Source organism: Hemitrygon akajei, chromosome 8, assembly GCF_048418815.1.
Source record: "Hemitrygon akajei chromosome 8, sHemAka1.3, whole genome shotgun sequence".
In the NCBI taxonomy this organism is placed as follows: Eukaryota; Metazoa; Chordata; class Chondrichthyes; order Myliobatiformes; family Dasyatidae; genus Hemitrygon; species Hemitrygon akajei.
This window is the reverse complement of record NC_133131.1, coordinates 169,133,511-169,155,508: the sequence shown is the minus strand read 5'-3', so window position 1 is coordinate 169,155,508 and position 21,998 is coordinate 169,133,511. Positions and strand designations below refer to the sequence as shown.

Genomic DNA, 21,998 nt, shown 5'->3' with positions numbered 1-21,998 from the left:
GGAAGGAAGAAAAAGAAGGAGGAGCACCAGAGGGAAGCGATTGGCAGGCAAGGAGGTAAGGTGAGAGAGGGAAAGGGGAGGGGAATAGAGAAGGGGGAGGCCATTACCAGAAGTTTGAGAATTTGATGTTCATGCCATCAGGTTGGAGGCTACCCAGATGGAATATAAGGTGTTGCCCTCCAACCTTAGTGTGGCCTCATCATGACAATAGAGGAGACCATGGATGGATTTGTCAGAATGGGAATGGGCAGTGGAATTAAAATGGGTGGCCACCAGGAGATCCCACTTTTTCTGGCAGACGGCGTATAGGTGATCGGTGAAGCTGTCTCCCAGTCTATGTCAGGTCTCTTCAATGTACAAGAGGCTACAGCAGGAGCACCGAACTCACAGATGAAGTGTCGCCTCACCTGGAAGAACTGTTTGGGGCCCTGAAAAGTAGTGAGGGAGGAAATGTATTGGTAGGTTTAGCATTTGTTCCGCTTGCAAGGATAAGTGCCAGGAGGGAGATCAGTTAGGAGGGATGAATGGGCAAGGGAATCGTGTAGGGAGCACTCCCTGGGGAATGCAGAAAGTAGGGCAGGGAGGGAAAGATGTGCTTGGTGGTGGAGTTCTGTTGGAGATGGTGAAAGTTATGGAGAATTATGTACTAGATGTGAAGGCTGTAGGTGAGGGCAAGAGAAACTATCCCTGGTAGAACGGTAGGACTTTGGGGTGAGGGCAGATGTGCGTGAAATGTAGGGGGTATGGTTGATGGCAGTGTTGATGGTGAAGGAAGGGAAGCCCCTTTCTTTGGAGGAGGACATCTCCTTTGTTCTGGAATGAAAAACCACATGCTGAGAGCAGATATGGTGGAGACGGGCCAGTGGCCACCCATTTTAATTCCGTTTCCCATTCCGACATATCCATCCATAGTCCCTCCTTCACCTTATCTCCATGCCTGCTTAATCGCATCCCTCTGATGCTCCTCCCCCTTTTTCTTTCTCCCATGGTCTTCTGTCCTCTCCTATTAGATTCCCCCTTCTCCAGCCCTGTATCTTTTTCACCAATCAACTTCCTGGCTTTTTACCTCACCAGTTTCATTTATGATCTTGTATCTTCCTCCCCATCCCCCCACCTTCTAACTCTTGACTCCTCATCTTTTTTTCTCCAGTCTTGCTGAGGGGTCTTGGCCCGAAATATTGACTATATTCTTTTCTGTAGATGCTCCCTGGCCTGTTGAGTTCCTCCATCATTTTGTGTATGTTAATTTGATTTCCAGCATCTACAGATTTTCTCTTGTTTGTTGATGAGCCCACTGTCCAGTTGGAGGAGCAGCACCTCATATTCGGTTTAGGTGGTCTCCAGTCTGATACCATAAATATTGATTCCTCCAACATCTGGTAATATTTTACCTTTCCCCTTCCTCCTCCAATTTCCCCACTCTGGCCTCTTGCCTCCCTTTAATGCCCCTCCTTATTCCCTTTCTCCCATGGTCCACTGCTCTCTTATCAGAGTCCTCAGTCTCCAGACCTTCACCTTTTCATCTATCACATTTCCGTTTCTTACATCATGTCCTCCCTTCTGCACCCACCTGGCTTCACTTATTACCTTCCAGCTTGTTGTTTTCCTCCCTCCACCTTGTTATTCTGGCTACTTCCCCCCACTTCCTTTCCAGTCCTGACGAAGGGTCTCGGCCCGAAACGTCGACTGTGCTTCTCCCTATAGATGCTGCCTGGCCTGCTGTGTTCTACCAGCATTTTGTGTGTGTTGCTTGAATTTCCAGCATCTGCAGATTTCCTTATGTTTGCTCCTCCAGCATTTGTGTGTGTTATTCACTGATTCCTATTCTTTGTATCCATTGAATAACTCCTAGTTCTGTACAATTTATGGTGAAATTAAGTTATTGCTGCTTTTAAGTCTTTCTACATTTGGCCATAATACTATTGCTGAAATGATACATCAAGATTAGAAAGTAACATCTCTGAGCTGCAAGAGTGAGACATTATGTAAACAGCTGGAATCTTTTAAAGATATGACCCAATGGCTTGCCTCTTCACTCAATCTTGCTTTCTCCAGAAATGCATTAAAATACCTCTTGAATCCAATGTAAAGCCTGTTTTGTTATCTTATCTGGGTTCCTTCACAATTACTTAGTCAGTCATTGGTCTGTTTAGTTTTGATATTCAGTGTTCGTGTACATGTTAAATACAACTGAAACAATGATTGATCAACTTTTACAGCTGACATTGATGATGATGACTTCGATGAAGTTGATGAAATTCCAACTATTAGTTCGCTTCGTAAGCATCACATCGATTCAAAACCCATAGACCAGGCTCTTGCAGTAGTAAGTCGTGTTATCTTTCTTTCTTTCTTTCTTAAGTGTTTTTAGTTACCACAAGAATTTTCATTTTGCTTCTTATTCAGGTGTTATTAAGGGTATTAATTTAGGTTTCGTGCCACTTGGTTATAGGGAATAAAATCATGCTTCTTTGAAGTGGAAAATCTGGTGAAAAGATTAGCTTTATTTGTCACACGTAGATCAAAGCATAGTGAAATATGTCGTTTGCATCAAATCAAATCAGCAAGGGTTGTACTGGACAGCTCGCAGTGTACTATGCTTCCAGTGAACACAGCATGCCCACAACTCCCTAACCCTAACCTATACTTTTTTGGAATGTGGGAGGAAACCAGAACACCTGGAGAAATCCCACATGGTCACAGGAAGAATGTACAGACTCTTTCCAGACAGTGGCAGCAATTGAACCCTTATCTTACAATGGGGCTTTAATAGCATGACACTAACCAACTCACTATATTGTGTGATCATAACTCCATCGTAAAGCAAATAGCTATGGGTAAGACCTGACCTTATGAGGGTGCAGAGGAGACTTACCCGGGTGCTGCCTGGATTAGAGAGCATGTCTTACGAGGAAAGATTGAGCGTGCTAGCGCTTTTCTCTTTTTAGAGGATGGGAGGTGATTAATAGAGGTGTCCAAGGTAAGAGGCATAGATTGAGTAGACTGCAGAGACTTTTTCCCCAGACAGTAATAGCTAATATAGGGGGCATAATTTTAAGGCGATTGGAGGAAAGTAAAAGTGGGGGGGATGACACGGATATTTTTTAACCATATAACAATTACAGCACGGAAACAGGCCATCTTGGCCCTTCTAGTCCGTGCCGAACGCTTACTCTCACCTAGTCCCACTGACCCACACTCAGCCCATAACCCTCCATTCCTTTCCTGTTCATCCAATTTTACTTTAAATGACAATACAGAACCTGCCTGTACCACTTCTACTGGAAGCTCATTCCACACAACTACCACTCTCTGAGTAAAGAAATTCCTCCTCATGTTACCCTTAAACTTTTGCCCCCTAAGTCTCAACTCGTGTCCTCTTGTTTGAATTTTTTATTTTAATTTTTTTAAATTTAGGTATGCACCACAGAATAGGCCTTTCTGGCCCTTCGAACCTCACTGCTCAGCAATCCCAACAACCCCTGATTTAACCTTTACCTAATCATGGAACTATTTACAACAACTAATTAACCAATGCATCTTTGGACTGTGGGAGGAAACTGGAACACCCAGGGGGAGAAAAACCCCATGCATTCCACAGAGAGGACATACAAACTCCTTACAGAGGCCAGGATTGAACTCCGAACTACAACTGTAATAGTTGTTAAAACCACTATGCTACCATGGTCAGAGTAGAAATAGGAGGATATTTCAGATGATTACGTGGCTTGAAAAATGGTGCAAGGGGGAGGGATTCAAATTTCTGGGGCATTGGAACCAGTTCTGGGGGAGGTGGGACCGGTATAAACAGGACGGTCTGCACCTGGGCTGGACTGGAACCAATGTCCTAGGGGGAGCGTTTGCTACTGCTGTTCAGGAGGCTTTAAACTAATGTGGCAGGGGGATGGGAACAAGTGCAGAGAGACAGAGGGGTGTAAAATGAGGGTAGAAGCAAAAAGTAGTAAGGTGAAAAGTAAAAGTGGCAGGTAGGCAAATCCAGGGCAAAAAGCAAAAAGAGCCACTTTTCAACATAATTGTATAAGGGCTAAGAGTGTTGTAAAAACAAGCCTGAAGGCTTTGTGTGTCAATGAGAGGAGCATTCGTAACAAGGTGGATGAATTGAATGTGCAGATAGTTATTAATGAATATGATATAGTTGGGATCACAGAGACATGGCTCCAGGGTGACCAAGGATGGGAGCTCAACATCCAGGGATATTCAATATTCAGGAGGGATAGACAGGAAAGAAAAGGAGATGGGGTAGCATTGCTGGTTAGAGAGGAGATTAACACAATAGAAAGGAAGGACATTAGCCTGGAGGATGTGGAATCGATATGGGTAGAGCTCCATAACACTAAGGGGCAGAAAACGCAGGTGGGAGTTGTGTACAGGCCACCTAACAGTAGTAGTGAGGTTGGGGATGGCATTAAACAGGAAATTAGAAATGCGTGCAAAAAAGGAACAGTAGTTATAATGGGTGACTTCAATCTACATATAGATTGGGTGAACCAAATTGGTAAGGGTACTGAGGAAGAGGATTTCTTGGAATATATGCAGGATGGTTTTCTGAACCAACATGTCGAGGAACCAACTAGAGAGCAGGCCATTCTAGATTGGGTATTGAGCAATGAGGAAGGGTTAGTTAGCAATCTTGTTGTGCGAGGCCCCTTGGGTAAGAGTGACCATAATATGGTGGAATTCTTCATTAAGTTGGAGAGTGACATAGTTTATTCAGAAACAAAGGTTCTGAACTTAAAGAAGGGTAACTTTGAAGGTATGAGACGTGAATTAGCTAAGATAGACTGGGAAATGATACTTAAAGGGCTGACGGATATGCAATGGCAAGCGTTTAAAGATCGCATGGATGAACTACAACAATTGTTTATTCCAGTTTGGCAAAAGAATAAACCAGGGAAGGTAGTGCACCCGTGGCTGACTAGGGAAATTAGAGATAGTATCAAGTCCAAAGAAGAAACATATAAATTAGCAAAAAAAAGCGGCACACCTGAGGACTGGGAGAAATTCAGAGACCAGCAGAGGAGGACAAAGGGCTTAATTAGGAAAGAGAAAAAAGATTATGAGAGAAAGCTGGCAGGGAACATAAAAACTGACTGTAAAAGCTTTTATAGATACGTGAAAAGAAAAAGATTGGTCAAGACAAATGTAGGTCCTTTACAGTCAGAAACAGGTGAATTGATCATAGGGAACAAAGACATGGCAGACCAATTGAATAACTACTTTGGTTCTGTCTTCACTAAGGAGGACATAAATAATCTTCCGGAGATGGAGGAACTGAGGGAAATACATGTTAGTAGGGAAGTGGTGTTAGGTAAATTGAAGGGATTAAAGGCAGATAAATCCCCAGGGCCAGATGGTCTGCATCCCAGAGTGCTTAAGGAAGTAGCCCAAGAAATAGTGGATGCATTAGTGATAATTTTTCAAAACTCCTTAGATTCTGGATTAGTTCCTGAGGCTTGGAGGGTGGTTAATGTAACCCCACTTTTTAAAAAAGGAGGGAGAGAGAGAAACCGGGGAATTATAGATCGGTTAGTCTGACATCGATGGTGGGGAAAATGCTAGAGTCAGTTATCAAAGATGTGATAACAGCACGTTTGGAAAGAGGTGAAATCATTGGACAAAGTCAGCATGGATTTGTTAAAGGAAAATCATGTCTGACGAATCTTATAGAATTTTTTGAAGATGTAACTAGTAGAGTGGATAGGGGAGAGTCAGTGGATGTGGTATATTTAGGTTTTCAAAAGGCTTTTGACAAGGTCCCACACAGGAGATTAGTGTGCAAACTTAAAACACACGGTATTGGGGGTATGGTATTGATGTGGATAGAGAATTGGTTGGCAGACAGGAAGTAAAGAGTGGGAGTAAACGGGACCTTTTCAGAATGGCAGGCAGTGACTAGTGGGGTACCGCAAGGCTCAGTGCTGGGACCCCAGTTGTTTACAATATATATTAATGATTTAGACGAGGGAACTAAGTGCAGCATCTCCAAGTTTGCGGATGACACGAAGCTGGGCGGCGGTGTTAACTGTGAGGAGGATGCTAAGAGGATGCAGTGTGACTTGGATAGGTTAGGTGAGTGGGCAAATTCATGGCAGATGCAATTTAATGTGGATAAATGTGAGGTTATCCACTTTGGTTGCAAGAACAGGAAAACAGATTATTATCTGAACGGTGGCCGATTAGGAAAAGGGGAGATGCAACGAGACCTGGGTGTCATTTGTATACCAGTCATTGAAGGTGGGCATGCAGGTACAGCAGGCGGTGAAAAAGGCAAATGGTATGTTGGCATTCATAGCAAAAGGATTTGAGTACAGGAGCAGGGCGGTTCTACTGCAGTTGTAGAAGGCCTTGGTGAGACTGCACCTAGAATATTGTGTGCAGTTTTGGTCCCCGAATCTGAGGAAAGACATTCTTGCCATAGAGGGAGTACAGAGAAGGTTCACCAGATTGATTCCTGGGATGGCAGGACTTTCATATGAAGAAAGACTGGATCGACTAGGCTTATACTCACTGGAATTTAGAAGATTGAGGGGGGATCTTATTGAAACGTATAAAATTCTAAAGGGATTGGACAGGCTAGATGCAGGGAGATTGTTTCCGATGTTAGGGAAGTCCAGAATGAGGGGTCACAGTTTAAGGATAAAGGGGAAGCCTTTTAGGACCGAGATGAGGAAAAACTTCTTCACACAGAGAGTGGTGAATCTGTGGAATTCTCTGCCACAGGAAACAGTTGAGGCCGGTTCATTGGCTATATTTAAGAGGAAGTTAGATATGGCCCTTGTGGCTAAAGGGATCAGAGGGGTATGGAGAGAAAGCAGGTACAGGGTTCTGAATTGGATGATCAGCCATGATCATACTGAATGGCGGTGCAGGCTCAAAGGGCCGAATGGCCTACTCCTGCACCTATTTTCTATGTTTCTATGGTTCCCAAACACAGTTTAAAAAGAGAATAGTTGGTGCATGAACACCTTGTCAGGGGTGGTGGTAGAGGCAGGTACATTAGGAACATTTAAGGAGCTCTTAGATAAGCACATATAAACATAGAGGGCTATGTGGGAGGGAAGAGATAGATTAAAGTAGGTTAAAAGATCAGCACAACAGTGTGGTCCAAAGGGTCTGTACTGTGTTTTAATGTTCTTTGTTAAAGATAAATTGTTACAACAGTGTTAGAATAACTTGGAAAGAGTCACAGCTGGTTCTGGAGCATAGGTCTTAAGTTTAGAAATCTCAGTGGTGTCAGCTGCCTAGGTCTCTACTGCTTCAGTCAGTGACTGCTTGCTACCAATCAGGTAGGTTGCTTTGACCTGTCTGGTATTGAGTTGCCTGAACATTGTTGAAGGTAGTGGTTGGATTTATGCAATCTTAAGGAAGTTGTTTGTGTCTGTTGCAGAGCCGAGCTTTGATCAGAATGATAATTTTGTCTAAGTGCAGGGTTTATATGGGGTGATACCAAAAGTACAATGTTAGCAAGTTTCTTTAATGGAGAAGATCACTGAAATATTTAAAACACTTCAGCTTTACAGTAAAATTGACATGTTTTGCATTTGAAGTATTATTTTTGTCATTGTCACAACTCCCATATCATTACCATCTTCCATCTGTTATTCAGAGAGGAGATAAGGTGCCCTGATGTTTGTGCTGTATTGATATCTATGAACTTTTAAACAGAGGGGAGGGGCTGTTTGGAGCAGGGGTAGTAGAGCGGAGTCAATAACTCCTGAAGATAACTTCTGGAAAAATACCACACAGCAGACCAGTCACTATCTCTGGGCAAGTTTAACACTTTGAGCATTAATGGAGCCAAACAGATACTGATCAACCTGTTTGGAATTTACAGAACAATGTTCTTTGTTTCAAATTTTAACCATAAACTTGAAGGCCCAGTCACAGTAACATTAATGGTTTCCCAAATTAATAGTGGCAAATTGTTTTTCATTACTGTAATGTGTACATTACAGTAATATAGTGAAAAACGACTTGCTCCCATATTATGCAAGAACTTGAATTAATTTTAGCATAAGATTAGATCATGTTTGCAGGTCAGTAATAGACCTGACGTGCATTGCTCCACTCTAGTCATGAAACTACAGAACAGAGTACTAACTGGAAGAGTTTTGAGTGCCAACCAATGGAAATTATCTTTGGGCTTTTCTTTTGTTGAACTAATTAGATTACATTTGGAATACTATATCAATGGTTTCTGGCAAGATTATTGACAGGGAATTAGCAGTTAAATGATAGCTTGGTTAACTATGCAGCATTTTAATGTATTCATTGGCCCCACTTCTAGCACTTGGGCATCTAGTGTGGATGTCAGTATGGGATAAAAACACCATTGTAGAAACATAGAATGAGGCCATTCAGTCGCTTGAGCTGGCTTTCTCTAAGATCCTTCCAGTTAGTCCAGTTCTTTTTCTCTCTACAGTTCTTCATGTTACTTTGCAGCACATAGTTAGAGATAAGGGGACAAGATATAATATGAGACCTGAGAGAAACATAAAACTAGACTCTAAGAGCTTTTATGAGTAATTGAAAAAGAAGACTAGTGAGTTTGAGTTTGGATTGTAGTCATAGAGCATTACAGCACAGAAATAGGCTGATTCGAGTCTGTGCGAAACTGTGATTCTGCCTAGTCCCACCAACCCATACCTGAAGCATAGTCTTTCATATCCCTCCTGTCCGTGTACTTCTCTTAACTGTTGCAATCAAACCTGCATCCACTGGCAGCTCGATTCATACTTGCACCATACTCTGAATGAAGAGGTTCCCACTCAGGTTATCCTTAAATTCAGATTCAGTTTTACTTATCACATGTACATTGAAACATGCAATGAAATGCACCGTTTGTTTTACAACCAACACATCCAGGATGTGCTGGGGGCAGCCTGCAAGTGTCGTCTTACATTCTGGCTGCAACATTGCATGCACAAAATGTTCAGCAGAACAACACAAAACACAACAAGACAGAACGTAACAAGCACAGAAACAAATGGCAAAGGTAATTTTTTCATAACCCCAGGGCCTTGTACCTCTTACACACAAAATTGAGAGGATTTATTAAGAGGAATAAGAAAGCAACTGAGTCATTAAGCAATCACTTTGTGTCTGCCTTCATAGAAGGACTTAGACAGATTAGGAGAATGGGCAAGAAAGTGGCAAATAAAATACAGTGATGGAAAATTCATGGTTATGCACTTTGCTAGAAGAACTAAATGTGCAGACTAGTTTCTAAACAGGGAGAAAGTCCAAAAATCCGAGATGCAAAAGGACTTGGGAGTCCTTGTGCAGAATGCCCTAAAAGTTAACATTACATGCAGAGTTGGTGGTGAGGAAGGCAAATGGAATGTTAGCATTCAGTTCAAGAGGTCTAGAATACGAGAGAAGCAATGTGATTCTGAAGCTTTATAAGGCATATTGAGGCCTCACTTTGAGTACTGTGAACAGTTTTGGGCTCCTCATCTCAGAAAAGATGTCCTGGCATTGGAGAGGGTTCAGAGGAGGTTCACAAGGATGATTCCAGGAATAAAAGGTTTATCATATGAGGAACATTTGATAGCTCTGGGTCTATACTCACTGGAATTTAGAAGGATGAGGGGTGGGGGGGGGGGGGGATCTCATTGAAACCTTTCAAAGGTTGAAAGGCCTAGACAGAGTAGATATGGAAAGGATGATCCCCACAGTGGGGAAGTCTAGGACAAGAGCATGCAGCCTCAGGATAGAAGGGTGTCCATTTAAAACAGAGATGTGCAGAATTTCTTTAGCCAATGGGTGGTGAATTTGTGGAATTTGTTATACAGGCAGTTGTGGAGGCCAGGTCATTGGGTGTATGTAAGGCAGAGATTGATAGGTGCTTGTTTGGACATGGCAGCAAAGGTTACGGGGTGATGGCTGGAAAGAGAGGCTGAGGAGGGGGGAAAAGGGATCAGCCATGATTGGCGGAGCAGACTTGGTTGGCCAAATGGCCTAATTCTGCTCCAATATCTTATGTCCTATGGCCTTGTATATTAGAGAATCAGGTACCTAGTAAGAAAGAAGAACTAACTATTTTAGAGAAGCTGTGTGCTTGAAAGCGGATAAATCCAAAGGTGTAATGAGCTGAATCTCAATTTTGGGAGCTAATTAATGTTCTGGTTATCATCTTCATATTCTTCTGATTCTGACATTGTTTCTGTGGATTGGAAACATGACCCGTCTACTCATGGAAGGAGAACAAAAAGGGAAATGAAGAATTCTAGACCTATTAGCTGGGCATCAGTTGTAGAAAAACTGTCACAATGTCTAATTTAAAGGATATAATATCCTTGAAAACAAAGATAGGACTGAGTAGAGCCAACATGAATCTTTCTATTTTAATTATTTGGAGATGCAACTCAGTAACAGGTCCTTCCAGCCCACAAGTCTGTGCTGACCAACTACATCCGTGTGACCAAATAACCTACTAACCCAGACAGGTGATTCTGTGGACGCAGGAAAGAAACATGGATGGTAGTTTGCCTCACAGGTGCCAGGATGTGGAATGTTTCTGATCGCTTCCACGATCTCCTGAAGTGGGAAGGAGAATGTCAGAGATCGTGATACATATTGGTATCAGCGACATAGGTAGGAAAAGGGAGGAGGTCCTGTAAACAGACTACAGGGAGTTAGGAAGGAAGTTGAGAAGCAGGACCACAAAGGTAATAATTTCAGGATTACCGCCTGTGCCAAGCAAAAGTGAGTATAGGAATAGAGTGAGGTGGAGGATAAATGCATGGCTGTGGGATTGGAGCAGGGCCAGGGATCCAGATTTCTGGATCATTGGGACCTCTTTTGGGGAAGATGTGACCTGTACAAAAAAGACGGGTTGCACTTGAATCCGAGAGGGACCAACATCCTGACGGGGTGGTTTGCAAAGACGTAGGAAGAGGCGGTTGGCTCACAAGTAGAGAAAGCTTGGAGACCATGCGAGAGGGAGGATAGGCAGGTGATAAAGAAGGGACATGCTCAGACCGATGGTTTGAGATGTGTCTATTTTAATGCAAGTATTATGAACAAAGCGGATGAGCTTAGAGCGTGATCAGTACTTGGAGCTATGATGTTCTGGCCATTACAGAGACTTGGATGGCTCAGGGGCAGGAATGGTTACTTCGAGTGCCAGGCTTTAGATGTTTCAGAAAGGACAGGGAAGGAGGCAAAAGAGGTAGAGGCATGGCACTGTTGATCAGAGATAGTGTCACAGCTGCAGAAAAGGAGGAAGACATGGAGGGATTGTCTGCGGAGTCTTTGTGGGTAGAAGTTAGGAACAGGAAGGGGTCAATAACTCTACTGGGTGTTTTTTACAGACCATCCAATAGTAACAGGGACATCGAGGAGCAGATAGGGAGACAGATTCGGAAAGGTGTAATAATAACAGTTGTGGTGGGAGGTTTTAATTTCCCAAATATCGATTGGATGTCCCTAGAGCGAGGGGTTTAGATGGGGTGAAGTTTGTTAGGTGTGTTCAGGAAGGTTTCTTGACAAAATATATAGATAAGCCTACAAGAGGAGAGGCTGTACTTGATCTGGTATTGGGAAATGAACCTGGTCAGGTGTCAGGTCTCTCAGTCGGAGAGCATTTTGATCATAATTCTATCTCCTTTAACATAGCTTTGGAGAGGGATGGGAACAGACAAGTTAGGAAAGCGTTTAATTAGAGTAAGGGGAAATATGAGGCTATCAGGCAGGAACTTGGAAGCATAAATTAGAAACAGATGTTCTCAGGGAAATGTACAGCAGAAGTGTGGCAAATGTTCAGGGGATATTTATGTGGAGTTCTGAATAGGTACGTTCCAGTGAAACGGGAAGGATGGTAGGTTACAGGAACTATGATTGTAAATCTGGTCAAGAGGAAAAGAAGAACTTATGAAAAGTTCAAAAATCTAGGTACAGTAATTCAAGTCAAGTCACTTTTATTGTCATTTCAACCATAACTGCTGCTACAGTACATAGTAAAAATGAGACAACGTTTTTTCAGGACCATGATGTTACATGACTCAGTACAAAAACTAAACTGAACTACGTAAAAAACAACACAGAAAAAAAACTAGACTACAGACCTACCCTGGACTGCGTAAAGTGCACAAGACAGTGCAGACATTACAATAAATAATAAGCAAGACAATAGGGCAGTAAGGTGTCAGTCCAGGCTCTGGGTATTGAGGAGTCTGATAGCTTGGGGGAAGAAACTGTTACATAGTCTGTTCGTGAGAGCCCGAATGCTTTGGTGCCTTTTCCCAGAAGGCAGGAGGGAGAGGAGTTTGTATGAGGGGTGCGTGGGGTCCTTCATCATGCCGTTTGCTTTGCGGATGCAGCGTGTAGTGTAAATGTCCGTCTTTGCGGGAAGAGAGACCCCAATAATCTTCTCAGCTGACCTCACTATCCGCTGCAGAGTTTTGCGATCTGAGATGGTGCAATTTCCGAACCAGGCAGTGATGCAGCTGCTCAGGATACTCTCAATACAACCCCTGTAGAATGTGATGAGGATGCGGGGTGGGAGATGGACTTTCCTCAGCCTTCGCAGAAAGTAGAAACGCTGCTGGGCTTTCTTTGCTGTGGAGCTGGTGTTGAGGGACCAGGTGAGATTCGCCGCCAGGTGAACACCAAGAAATTTGTAGAGATCTAGAAGATTATAAGGCTAGTAGGAAGGAACTCAAGAATGAAATTAGGAGAGCCAGAAGGGGCCATAAGAAGGCCTTGGCAGACAGGATTAAGGAAAACCCCAAGGCATTCTACATCTATGTGAAGAGCAAAAGAATAGGACCAATCAAGTCATCATAGCTTGTCACACCAGACAGCCAGCCACTCTAGTGTTGTTTGATGTTGAGCAGGTCATTGTCAGCTAAATCAGGTGAGAGTAGGCAGTTGCACAGAATGTGTTCAATGTTCTGCACCCTTTCGCCACACTCACAGGATTCACTGGTCTTTAAACCCCACTTCACCATATTGTCTCCCGTCCTACAAACTCCCGCTCTCGCTCTGTTGAGGGTGCACCACTTCCGTCTGTCAAGCAGTGCCCCCGGGGTCTGGCAACATTTCTGTGGGGTCCTGCATTGTATTGTTTGGTGGGGTTCTGGCTTCTGTTCATTGCCAGAGGTCAATCCTGTATGTTTGGGTGGATGTTCCATATGGTATTTCATCCACTGTAGCAAAGCTGGCACATGATGGTGTAGTGGGTGCCATGGATCCAAGTTCTGTTTACCTTTTTCAATTTCTGTTGTAGTGTGTCTTCGGATCTCTGGGGGAGCAATGCCTGCAAGTCTGTAAATGATGTTAGTGGGTGTGGAGCGCAGTGTGCCCGTAATTATTTGGCAGGCTTCGTTAAGCAACAGGTCTATTTTCTTCACATGGGCTGATCTGCCCCACACAAGTGCACAGTATTCTGCAGGTGCATAGCAGAGTGCTAAGGCAGTTGATCTAAGTGTGTGAGCATTAGCTCCCCATTTTGTGCCCATTAATTTTTTCAAGAGAGAGTTGCGAAAGCCAGCTTTCCCTCAAGAGTTTTTGGATGTGGGTAGCAAATGAGAGCGTTCTATCCAGTGTCCCACCCAGGTAAATTGGAGTCGGATGGTGTTCGAGCTCCTCCCACACCAGAAGATCTTGAGTTTCCGAGCTGCTTCTGGATTCCTCAGGTGGAATGCACACAGCTGAGTTTTTGATGGATTTGGGTTCAGAGACCATCTTTCATAATACTGCTTCATTGCTTTGAGGACTGCTGTAAGTCGTACTTAAGCTTGTGTTGCTATGCGTAGGTCATCTGCATAGACAAACCTACGTGTGTTAGGAAAGGTTGGTCGGTCGTTTGTGTAAACATTAAATACAAAGTGTAGTAGAGGTGCCAGGACTGATTCCTGTGGTAGTCCGTTCTTTTGTGGACGCCACCTACTCTTAATTCCATTCATTTCTACATAAAATCTGCAATTTTCTAGGAGGCTTCTTATTACTTTGACTGTGGTTTCGTTCTTTAACATTTTAGATAATTTCAGTAGAAGGCCTCTGTGATTCATAATGTCATATGCTGCTGTTAAGTCAACGAATACTGCCCATGTAATTTGTCGCATTTCAAAGCCATCCTCAATTTACTGGGTTAAGTTCAGGACTTGACCACAGCAAGAGCGGCCTGGCCTGAACCCGGCTTGGTCTGGTGTTAGAAGATCTTCAACTAAGGGGGATATTCTTTTCAGTACGAGTCTCTCATAGAGTTTATAGAGGGTGCAGAGCAAGGAAATCGGTCTGTAATTTTTAGCAATATTGTGGTCTTTATTGGGTTTTAGGAGAGCAACAACCCATTTTCCCAGCTGATGCAGATCCCTCTGTAAGCCATAATGGTCTTCCTCACTGTCCATGACACCCCATTCTTGGTATCATCCATAAATTTGCTGATCCAGTTAACCACATTATCAATCCATGTCACTGACATGACAAACAACAAAGGACCCAGCACTGATCCCTGTGGCAACCCACTAGTCACAGGCCTACAGCCAGAGAGGCAACCGTCTACTACCACTCTGGCTTCTCCCACAAAGCCAATGTCTAATCCAATTTACTACCTCATCCTGAATGGCAAGCAACTGAACCTTCTTGATCAGTCTCCCATGCAGGACCTCATTAAATGCCTTACTAAAATTAATGTAGACAACATCCACTGCCTTGCCTTCATCCACTTCCTGGAAATTTCCTCGAAAAACTCGATAAGTTAGACATGACCTATCACGATCAAAGCCATGCTGACTATCTTTAATGAGTTCATGCCTATCCAAATACTTATATATCCGGTCCCTTAGAATACCTTCCAATAACTTTCTCACAAAATATGTCAGACTCACCTGCCAATAATTCCCTGTTTTATGTTTAGAGCCATTTTTAAACAGCAGGACAACTTTGGCTATCGTCCAATCCTCTGATAACTCTCCTGTTGCTAAGGAGGATTTAAATATCTCTGCTAGGGCCCCAGCAATTTCTGCACTTGCTCCTGTAGAGTCTGAGGGAATACCTTGTCGGCTCTGGAAATTTATCCACCTTGACGGAACATGGAGTTAAATGTGCAGAAAGAATAAGTAAATTTAGGAAGGACAACAAAATTCAAGGGGCTTATAGCCCGATGGGAGTTCGGGGAGCTGGGTTAAGCACAATAGGCAGTGATTTAAACAGAGAGAGGAGAAATGGGCTAAAAATTCTATATCTGAATGCACGGAGTGTCAGAAATAAGGTGGATGAGCTTGAAGCTCAGGTGCGAATGGGTAACTATGATGTTGTTGGGATAATGGAGACATGTCTGCAGGGAGATCAGACCTGGGAAATGAATGTACAAGGGTATACGTGCTATCGTAGGGACAGAAATGTGGGCAGAGGGGGTGGGGTGGCCCTGTTGGTGAGGAATGAGATTCAGTCCTTTGCAAGGGGGGACATAGGATCAGGAGAAGTAGAGTCTGTGTGGATAGAACTGAGGAACAGTAAGGGCAAAAAGACCCTAATGGGTGTTGTCTACAGGCCACCAAACAGTAGCATGGATATTAGGTGCAAGTTGAATAGGGAGTTAACATTGGCATGTGGCAAAGGTAAAGTCGCAGTAGTTATGGGGGATTTCAACATGTAGGTGAATTGGGAGAATCAGGTTGGTGCTGGACCCCAGGATAGGGAGTTTGTAGAGTGCCTACGGGATGCATTCTTGGAACAGCTTGTACGAGAGTCGACCAGGGACAAGGCTATTCTGGATTTAGTCTTGTGTAATGAACAGGATTTGATAAGTGATCTTGAAGTAAAGGAGCCATTAGGAGGTAGTGACCATAATATGATAAGTTTTTATCTGCAATTTGAGAAGGATAAGGGCAGATCGGAGGTGTCAGTGTTGCAGTTGAACAGGGGAGACTATGGAGCCATGAGGGAGGAGCTGGCCGAAGTTATCTGGACGGATATCCTAGCAGAAAAGACAGTGGAACAGCAATGGCAGGTATTCTTGGGAATAATGCACAAGGTGCAAAATCAGTTCATCCCCCGGAGGAGGAAGGATTCAAAGGGGGGAAAGGGGCCACAGTGGTTGACAAAGGAAGTCAGAGATTGCATAGCATTAAAAAAAAAAGGAAGTATGACAGAGCTAAGGTGAGTGGGAGGACAGATGATTGGGAAATTTTTAAGGAACAACAGAACTTAACTAAAAAGGCAATACGGGGAGAAAAAATGAGGTACGAACGCAAGATAGCCAGGGATATAAAGGAGGATAGCAAAAGCTTTTTTAGGTATGTGAAGAGAAAGAAGATAGTTAAGAACAATGTTGGGCCCTTGAAGAATGAATTGGGAGAAATTGTTATGGGAAACAGAGAAATGGCAGAAGAATTTAATAAGTACTTTAGATCTGTCTTCACTAGGGAAGACACAAGCAATCTCCCAGATGTATGGATGGGCCAAGGACATAGAGTAACAGAGGAAATGAAACAGATTGACATTAGGAAGGAAACGGTGATGAGTAGACTGATGGGACTGAAGGCTGACAAATCCCCAGGTCCAGATGGTCTGCATCCTAGGGTACTAAAGGAGGTGGCCCTGGAAATTGCGGATGCATTGGTAATCATTTTCCAATGTTCCTTAGATTCAGGATCAGTTCTTGAGGATTGGAGAATGGCTAATGTTATCCCACTTTTTAAGAAAGGAGGGAGGGAGAAAACAGAGAACTATCGTCCTGTCAGCCTAACATCAGTAGTGGGGAAGATGCTAGAGTCCATTATTAAAGATGAAATAGTGGCATATCTAGATAGCAGTGATAGGATTGGGCCGAGCCAGCATGGATTTACCAAGGGCAAATCATGCTTGACTAATCTAGTGGAGTTTTTCGAGGATGTGTCGTGGTTTCTCGTGCCCCACAAATGACCAAGAGACGCAGAAGATTCTTCAAGAAGGGTTAAACTTTAATTTGCAAATCAAAGCTGAGACAGTCATTGAGCTAGTCGCTGATTGCCCCCCGATCCTCGGACCCAGCATTTTTTATAGCAGTCTCCTGGTCCAGTTGCATTAGCATATGTAATCGGTCTATAGTTGCGTATTACACGTACATCCCGTCCCTATTGTTTCTACCCATTGACTTAATCATGTTCTAATCTACATCTCTTTAGCTGCCTCTCATTAACACACCATTGTCTTCTACATTTTTAGGATTTCAGTCTCCTACTAAATCAGGTACATGCATAGCAAATAATAGTCCTAGGATTATGTGACTTAATCATGTTCTAATCTATATCTCTTAGCTACCTCTCATTAACACACCATTGTCTTCTATATTTTTAGGATACATGCATAGCAAATAGCAAGTTTCAAAACTGACTTCATAGTTTTGGTAAATTTATACTTTTATACTCCAATAGATGTAACCAGGAAGTTAGACAAGGGAGATCCAGTGGATGTAGTGTACCTCGATTTTCAGAAGGCATTTGATAAGGTCCCACATAGGAGATTGGTGGGTAAAATCAGAGCTCATGACATTGGGGGGAAAAGATATTGACATGGATAGAAAACTGGTTAGCAGATAGAAAGCAAAGGGTAACGGTGAATGGGTGTTTCTCGGAATGGCAGGTGGTGACTAGTGGGGTGCCACAGGGCTCGGTATTGGGACCACAGCTGTTTACTATTTACATCAACGATTTAGATGAGGGCATTGAGAATAACATCAGCAAGTTTGCTGATGATACTAAGCTGGGTGGCAGTGTGACATGTGATGAGGATGTTAGGAGAATTCAGGGTGACTTGGATAGGCTGAGTGAGTGGGCAGATACTTGGCAGATGACGTTTAATGTGAATAAGTGTGAGGTTATCCACTTTGGGAGTAAGAACAGGAAGGCAGATTATTATCTGAACGGTGTAGAGTTAGGTAAGGGAGAAATACAAAGAGATCTAGGAGTCCTTGTTCATCAGTCACTGAAGGTGAATGAGCAAGTGCAGCAGGCAGTGAAGAAGGCTAATGGAATGTTGGCCTTTATTACAAAGGGAATTGAGTACAAGAGCAAGGAAATCCTTTTGCATTTGTACAGGGCCCTGGTGAGACCACACCTGGAGTATTGTGTACGGTTTTGGTCTCCAGGGTTAAGGAAGGACATCCTGGCTATAGAGGAAGTGCAGCGTAGATTCGCGAGGTTAATTCCTGGGATGTCCGGACTGTCTTACGCAGAGAGGTTAGAGAGACTGGGCTTGTACACGCTGGAATTAAGGAGATTGAGAGGGGATCTGATTGCAACATATAAGATTATTAAGGGATTGGACAAGATAGAGGCAGGAAATATGTTCCAGATGCTGGGAGAGTCCAGTACCAGAGGGCATGGTTTGAGAATAAGGGGTAGGTCATTTAGGACAGAGTTAAGGAAAAACTTCTTCTCCCAGAGAGTTGTGGGGGTCTGGAATGCACTGCCTCGGAAGGTAGTGGAGGCCAGTGGATGCTTTCAAGAAGGAGCTAGATAGGTATCTTATGGATAGGGGAATCAAGGGATATGGGGACAAGGCAGGAACCGGGTATTGATGGTAGATGATCAGCCATGATCTCAGAATGGCGGTGCAGGCTCGAAGGGCCGAATGGTCTACTTCTGCACCTATTGTCTATTGATTTGCCTCAAGATAGCCAATACCTCCACCTCTGTAATCTGTACAGGGTTCATGAAGTTGATGCTGCTTTGCCTCACTTCTATAAACTCTTTATCCATCTCCGAGTAAATGCAGATGCAAAGAATCCATTTAAGATCTCCCCCATCTGGTTTGGCTCCACACGTGGATTACCATTCTGATCTTCCAGAGAACCAATTTTGTCCCTTGCAATCCTTTTGCTGTTAACATTTGTAGAATTCCTTAGAATTCTCCTTCAACACGTCTGCTAGAGCAGTGGTTCCTCAACCGTCGGGCTGCGGACCGCTACCGTGCCACGAAGCATGTGCTGACGGGCCGTGAGGAAACAATATGATTTCACGATATGAGTCAGCTGCATCTTTCCTCATTCCCTGTAATGCCCACTGTTGAACTTGAACACATGCGAGGTCATCAGTCGGTCATTAAACTACAACTACTCGAGTAAAAAACAAACGTCGCTTCAGAGTTTCTTTGGAAGAGGTGGTAGGGGACATAAAGGGCCTAACAATGACGATAATGCAGAGACAGCTGAGGCCGAGACTGCAAAAAAAAGAAAGCTAGCTGAAAAATGTCACCTGATCTTAACAGCGTACTGAGTGACGTTGTTGAAGTTATCAATCACATCAAAGCAAAAGCCCTTAACTCACGACTGTTCGAGCAACCTTGCGAGGAAATGGATGCAGAGCACAAACGCCTTCTCTTACACACTGAAGTCAGGTGGCTATCAAGGGGGAGAGCCCTGGCCAGGGTTTTTGAGCTAAGGGAGCCGCTACAGAGATCTCAGGAAAAAAGTCACCACTGGCAGCACACTTCAGTGACGAGGAGTGGATAGCAAAACTTGCTTATCTGTGTGACATCTTCAACCTGCTCAATTAACTCAATTTGTCACTTCAGGGGAGAATGGCAACTGTCTTAAAGTTGGCAGATAAAGTGACCGCTTTCAAAGCCAAATTGAAACTGTGGGGACGACAAGTGGACAGGGGCATATTTGACATGTTCCCAACATTAGCAGGGATTTTGAGAGAGACTGAGGCTGCACCGTCCTTCTCACAGCTGGTGTGCACTCACCTATCTTCCATGTCGCCAGAATTTGAGCGTTACTTCCCAACTGCAAATGACCCAAGACGTGCAAAGGAATGAGTCCGTGACCCATTTGTGAAGACTGCGTACAGAGGATATCCTTTCTCATCCCCTTCGACCATTGCTCTGGGCCCTGTCCACACCAGAAGGATTGCTGAGAAAGAAAAATAAAGTTACTTTAGCCACAACCTTGCAGAAAAATGTAGCAGTAGAAGAGCAACTCCCAGGAAACTCTGCTACAGTGGCTGATGGAATGAACTTGGTCCAAATAATGCAAAGGTGATCAAGTTACTTCAGAGATCTTGCCACAATTCTGGGTATGGCTCTGAGGGAAGGCAGTCAGAGTAGCAGAATAAATGTTGCATTCGACACAGACAAGGAGAACTCTATCAAGAATAGTGAAAGATTTCTACAGGGTGAAGAGACTGGTCATGAGTTGCAAAGGTATCACAGGCAGTGAGGAGATGGTGAGGCAGTGGAGGAGCTTCCTGACCAAAATCAGTAACAAAAATAGTCTCATTAGTTTCATAGTCCATGAATGAAGGAAGGCGGAGTACAGAGCAAAGCTACAGGAGAAGATTCTGTATGCAGCTGTGAATGACAAAGGTTACAGAATCACATCTCAAGACAGTGAGGAGGTGTCAGCTCTTCAATGTCAACAATGGCCGCCTACTTTTCCATGCTGCCCATGCCACAAGAGAGAGATACCAATCTGTAGTGATCTGCTCAGAAGACACAGATGTCTTTAGCATTTTGTGACAAGATTGAGACCCCATTGTTCCAGAGGCGTGGCACTAAAACCAGTACAAGGCTTGTAGACGTTAGGAAAGTTGCTGCCACTGTTGGCATAGAGGTTTGTAGGGCTCTCATTGGGTTGCAGGATGTGACACTGTAAGCGTTTTTGCAGGCAAAGGGAAGACAAGTGCCCTAAAACTTCTGACTAGCAACAGGGAAACTCAGGATACATTCTTAGAGTTGGGTCAGGAATGGGACCTCTCCACAGAACTGATGGACAAACTGGGGGCATTTACATGTCTCCTGTATGCCCCAAAAGCATCGACCACCAAGGTCAATGAGCTCAGGTATCACCTTTCTGTGCCAAAAAAAGGTGAAATTGAAAGTCATCAACTCCCACCATGCAAGGACTGCTTAACAAAACATGCACAGCGAGCCAACTACCAGGCTGGTATATGGAGAAGATGTTTGGAGAAGAGCCCACAAGTGCAAATGTCCTGCTGGAAGATGGAGAGAGAGAGGAAGCTGAACAGTTGGTGGTGCACTGGATGGAAGGCCAGCCAGCACCCGATGCCATCCTGGATCTACTGGCCTGTAACTGTCCAAAAAAATGTTCACTCCCAAGATGTATGTGTGTTGCAAATGGCCTCAGGTGTACTGACATGTGTAGACTGGCAGACTGTGAGCACCAGGCATCTACCTCAGAGAGTGTGGAAAGTTCAGATGAAGATGTGGAAGATGTGGAAGACTTGGAAAACTATTATTATTAATAGGTTATGAAAGTATGGAAAACAAAGTATGGAAAGCAGTCTTTGATTAAATATATTCATTTTACAACCAAATGGGGCCTAGGTTATGGCCGTGTGGAACCCCACATTTGAATTATTGTACTGTAATTCTATATGCTATGACAAAAGCTTAAGATTGTTTTGACTTGTTACAATAATTTGGAAAATATCATGACATAGATAAGACTCCAGAAATCTCTCCAACTCTCCAAATGAGGTTTTTTACCTTTCCGGGGGGGGGGGGGGGGGGTTGCGTGGTAACATTTTCTGCTATACTGATGTTAATATAGAATATATACAGAAAGTGATTACTTATTTGAATTCCTGAATAAATTCTTTACAAATCCATGTGATTATATGTGTCCTAGGGTTTTTATTGACTTTTCCAAAATACACCCTATCCTCATATGCAGGGGATACGTTGATGCATAATGTGAATAATTATTTACATGGAGAAAATAGGGATGCATCCAGAGGGCTTCCTAAATATGTTTTATCTGCAATTTATTCACATTTTCATACCAATATGACACAAAAGCAGTACCACAAGGCAACTTTTGTATTATATCTCATCAATTTAAGGTAATATTCAATGTAATAAATATAGAAAGTTAACATATTAGAGTGTACAGTGCTCACCAACAGTGGCAGGTGTGTTCGCTCTGGGAGATGAGTGGTTGTTGGGGTGTCGGGCAGCTTTACATGGATGAGGTGGATGGTTGCAGTCGTCAGGATCATCAAGCACAGCAAGGGGTGAAGGAAGAC

The 21,998-nt window shown here is 43.5% G+C and overlaps 1 protein-coding gene across 1 annotated transcript in view; it reads left to right on the top strand.

Annotated features, from left to right (window-relative positions):
- The window catches only part of mindy4 (MINDY lysine 48 deubiquitinase 4), a 275,155-nt gene that overhangs the window by 127,519 nt on the left and 125,638 nt on the right, over window positions 1-21,998 (top strand). Inside the window, exon 7 of the mRNA XM_073055046.1 lies at window positions 2,220-2,326. Coding sequence (XP_072911147.1) covers window positions 2,220-2,326 — 107 coding nt within the window. The remainder of the gene's footprint in view (window positions 1-2,219; window positions 2,327-21,998) is intronic.